The 4,026-nt window shown below is 38.1% G+C and overlaps 1 protein-coding gene across 1 annotated transcript; it reads left to right on the top strand.

Annotated features, from left to right (window-relative positions):
* Window positions 1-1,318: 1,318 nt before the first annotated feature.
* Window positions 1,319-3,004, top strand: LOC147860269 (putative pentatricopeptide repeat-containing protein At3g15130). Its single transcript, XM_087324102.1, has one exon. The coding sequence runs from the start codon at window positions 1,319-1,321 to the stop codon at window positions 3,002-3,004; it is 1,686 nt and encodes a 561-aa protein (XP_087180228.1).
* The last annotated feature ends 1,022 nt before the right edge of the window (window positions 3,005-4,026 follow it).

Raw genomic sequence — 4,026 nt, 5'->3', positions numbered from 1 at the left:
TCCCTAGTTTGGGTTTTCCACGTAAACATCCTGTGTACTCTTTTCTCTCCTCTGTGTCGTGCATTCATTATCCGTTTTTTCTGTGTTTCAATTTTAGACTCGGTTGTGGCCGAGTGTGGCGGAAGGGAGCGTGCATTCTTGTCATCTCTCGCTCTTTTGCGCATCATTAGTTCGATCCATAATAGTGCGCCATAATGATTTTATTATTTGCCCAAAAGCTTGTGCTGGATCGATCCCCTCTCACTAAAATCTCCAATTTGAGCAATTATATGGTTTTAAGGCATCCCTTTTTTTGCTCAATTATATGGGCTGTTTGAGCATATATTGTACAAAACTCAAATCTTCCATGTTTACTATCCATCCGGGGGAAACATGCAGGGTTAGGAAGAAGAACATTAGGGGAATTCCGGGGAAATATAGGAAAAGAACACTAGGAGAGCATTGCGGGGTTCCTATTTATGCAGTATATTGATGGCCTCTATTCTTACATACTGTTTAATCTATCTCTCTTTTAGATTTCCATCTTCCAGATCATCCTCCACAGTCTTCAACTGTTTGAGCCATGGAAAACATATTGCCCATCAATGAAACGGCCATGAATACGTGTATTGCTTTTCTTATATTGGTTAAACACGTCAGAGGATCCATGGGATTTATCTGGGCAGAGCATTTCAAGGATCCTCTCGCGTGGAATCAGGAAACCAGAACCCTGATCCGTATTTTTTCCTGTTTAACAAAGATTAGGGCGGGCTGATGAATGACAAAATAGAGGATTAGGCAGGTAATGCTCACACCTAAGTCTATTGTAGCATTGCTTATTGCTTGCTCCAAGCGGAAGGATCTATGCAAAGGTATCCAAATACATGATCACATTCTTCAGAAAGGTTTTCTTCGAAAAGACATATATATAGGTAGTGCTTTGGTCGGTTTATATGCCAAATGTGGCTTACTCACACGAGCACAAGAAGTATTCGAGCAACTTCCAATCCGGAATGTTGTCACTTGGAGTACCCTTATCATGGGTTACGCAAACTATGGACACAGTATAGATGCCATTAATTGTTTTGAAAAGATGGGACTAGAAGGAATCCATCCAAATGTAGTCACTTTTGTTTGCACTCTGAAAGCATGTAGTAACATAGGCACCATTGATAAAGGCCAAGAGATACATTCTCACATGGCTAGAGGACTAGTTGATCAACGTGTTTCTACTAAGAACTCATTAGTTGATATGTATGCTAAATGTGGTGAAATTGCAAAAGCACAAGAAGTGTTTGATGAGATCCAAACCCGAGATGTGATTTCCTGGACAGCTTTGATGTCTGGACACACCCAACATGGAGATTGTTTGAAAGGAATTCTTGGGCTTGATCGGATGTATTGTGAAGGAATCTGTCCAAATTCATTCACGTTTGTTTGTGTGTTGAAAGCTTGTGGGAGCGTATGGTTAGTTGAAAAAATCAAAGAAATTCATGCGAGAATTGTTGGGGATGGTTTGTTATTGGAAAGTGATGTTCTGGTTGCCAGTGTATTAGTAGATGCTTATGCAAAATGTGGATCTCTTATGGAAGCAACGAAGGTATTCAATATGATACAAGTCCATGATGTGGTTTCTTGGACTGCATTAATTTCAGGATATGCCCAAAATGGATTGGGTTGGGAAGCTTTGAATTGCTTTGAACATATGCAAAAGGAGGGTATCATCCCAACTGTAGTCACATTGTTTTGCGTCTTAAAAGCATGTGGTAGCATTGGAGCCATAGACAAAGGTGAAGAAATGCATAACAAGATGATAAGAGAAAACTTGTTGGAAAGCAATGTTATGCTTAGCAGTGGCCTAGTTGAAATGTATGCCAATTGTGGGCTGCTTGTAAAAGCACAAGAAGTGTTTAATTCAATCCAATCAAAGAACCTCGTCTCATGGACAGTATTAATAACTGGATATGTTCATCATGGGTATGATGAAGAAGCATTGTTCAATTTCAAAAAAATGCAAAATGAGGGTGTTTCTCCAGATGCATTTACCTTTATCTCTGTATTAAAATCATGTGGAAACGTAGGGGTGATTCACAATGGCAAATCTATACACACCAAACTAATTAAAGAAGGATCGTTCGAGAAGGATTATTTGGTTGGAAACGCATTGATTGACATGTATGCAAAATGTGGTGCCCTTTTTGAAGCAGAATCAGTTTTCAATAATATTCAAGATAGAAATGTACGATGTTGGGGTCTCCTTATTGCTGGCTATGTTGAACATGGATATGAGGAGAAAGCATTATGCTATTTCGGACTAATGCAAAATGATGGTCTCTTCCCGGATGCATTTACATTTCGATCCATCTTGAAAGCATGTGGTATCTTAGGAGCCATCGAAAAGGGTAAAGAAATACATTTTCTAATTATCAAGAAGGGTCTTCTAGATGGAGACATTTCAGTTGGCAATGCATTAGTGGATATGTATGCAAAATGTGGTATCCTTGCAAAAGCGCAAGAAGTATTCAATGAGCTTGGATGGGCTCGTGATGTAGTCTCGTGGACAACACTTATGACTGGATATGCTCAAATGGGAGAGGAAAAAATCGTTAACGACTTATTTAACAAAATGGTATCAGAAGGTATAGAGCCAAATGTGGTCACATTTAATGTTATACTTAATGCATGTAGTCATCAAGGTTTACTGGAGAAGGGTCAAATGTATTTTGAGATCATGAGTATGAGATATGGTGTTATACCAAGTTTAGAGCACCACGCTTGTATAGTCGATCTTTTTGGCAGAGCTGGACGTTTTCACGAGGCTGCAGAGGTGATTGCAAAGTTGCCTAACTTGGATTATCTTCCACTATGGGCATCTTTGTTGGGTTCTTGTCAAAAGTGGGGGAACTTGGAATTGGGAAAAGTGGCATTTCAGCATGCGATACAATTGGATGAAGGAAATGCTACAACATACATCTACATGAGTAATATCTGTAGCATGAACCTTGAGTGTGGAAGTAATTCATAAAATGATATATTCATGTAAGTTTGACATTCATATAATGTATTCATATATGACGATTCTTTTGAAAGAGTGATGAGGCCCACTGAACATAGTTCTCATATTAAAACTGATGGCTTTCTATCTTAAAAGTAATTGGACCCTATTGTGACTACCACCATCCTAATGAACTCTTTTGCTATGCTAATCACCCCTTAATCTAACTAAACCATTTGATTATCAACTTATATTGCTTATTTTTCCTAGCTAAAGTTTTTCGAAGACTTAAGTTCCAATAAAGTCAAGAAGCAGGAACTTGGTCCTATGCATATATTGACTCTGGGTCAAAATAGAGGGTTTGCTAATCAGGCCTTAATCTAAGTGGACCATTTGATGGTCAAACTTATATTGATTAATTCTCAGCTAAATTCGTTTGAAGACTTGAGTTCCAATCATTAGAATTCAAGGTCAAAAAGCAAGAATTTGATCCAATGTGTATAGTGACTCTGGGTTAAAATGGAGGTTTGATCAATTATTCCTTTGAATAAATACAGTTTTTAGCTCCATTAAATCAAGTTCTCTTGCAATTTTGTTTAAAGACAAACATAATTCTTAGGAAAACTAGAGTTTTAACTCGATTATTTGGAGTTATCTGTAAAATCCATGTGGATGTGACACAAATGCATTCGACATGGGAAATGCCAGTCTGAATAGCTTGTTGGAGTAGCTTTAAAGATGCATGGCACATCTCATTCACCCATTTATTAAATGTTCTATGCATCTATCATCGGAAATAAGGTCAAATCAATGCATATAAGCCTGCAATTCATCTAACGCTATCAGAAAACTAGTTTCATACAATTCTCTGAAATCTAGTTGTGCATCTGACCCTCCAATGGAGTAATGACATGTGATTGGCACAATAAAATATAGACTATGATGGGTCTGATGGAGGGGAAATCGGGTCACAAGTTGCCTTACTACAGAGTTTATCACACACATGATTCTTGGAAGAATGCAAAAGATGTTAATGATTGGGAATCACCATG

This window comes from Azolla caroliniana, unplaced genomic scaffold, assembly GCF_043228905.1.
Source record: "Azolla caroliniana isolate FFs.n. ecotype wild unplaced genomic scaffold, voAzoCaro1.0.p SCAF_9, whole genome shotgun sequence".
Taxonomy (NCBI): domain Eukaryota; kingdom Viridiplantae; phylum Streptophyta; class Polypodiopsida; order Salviniales; family Salviniaceae; genus Azolla; species Azolla caroliniana.
Note: the sequence above shows the minus strand (reverse complement) of the source record. Positions and strands in the feature narration are given on the sequence as shown.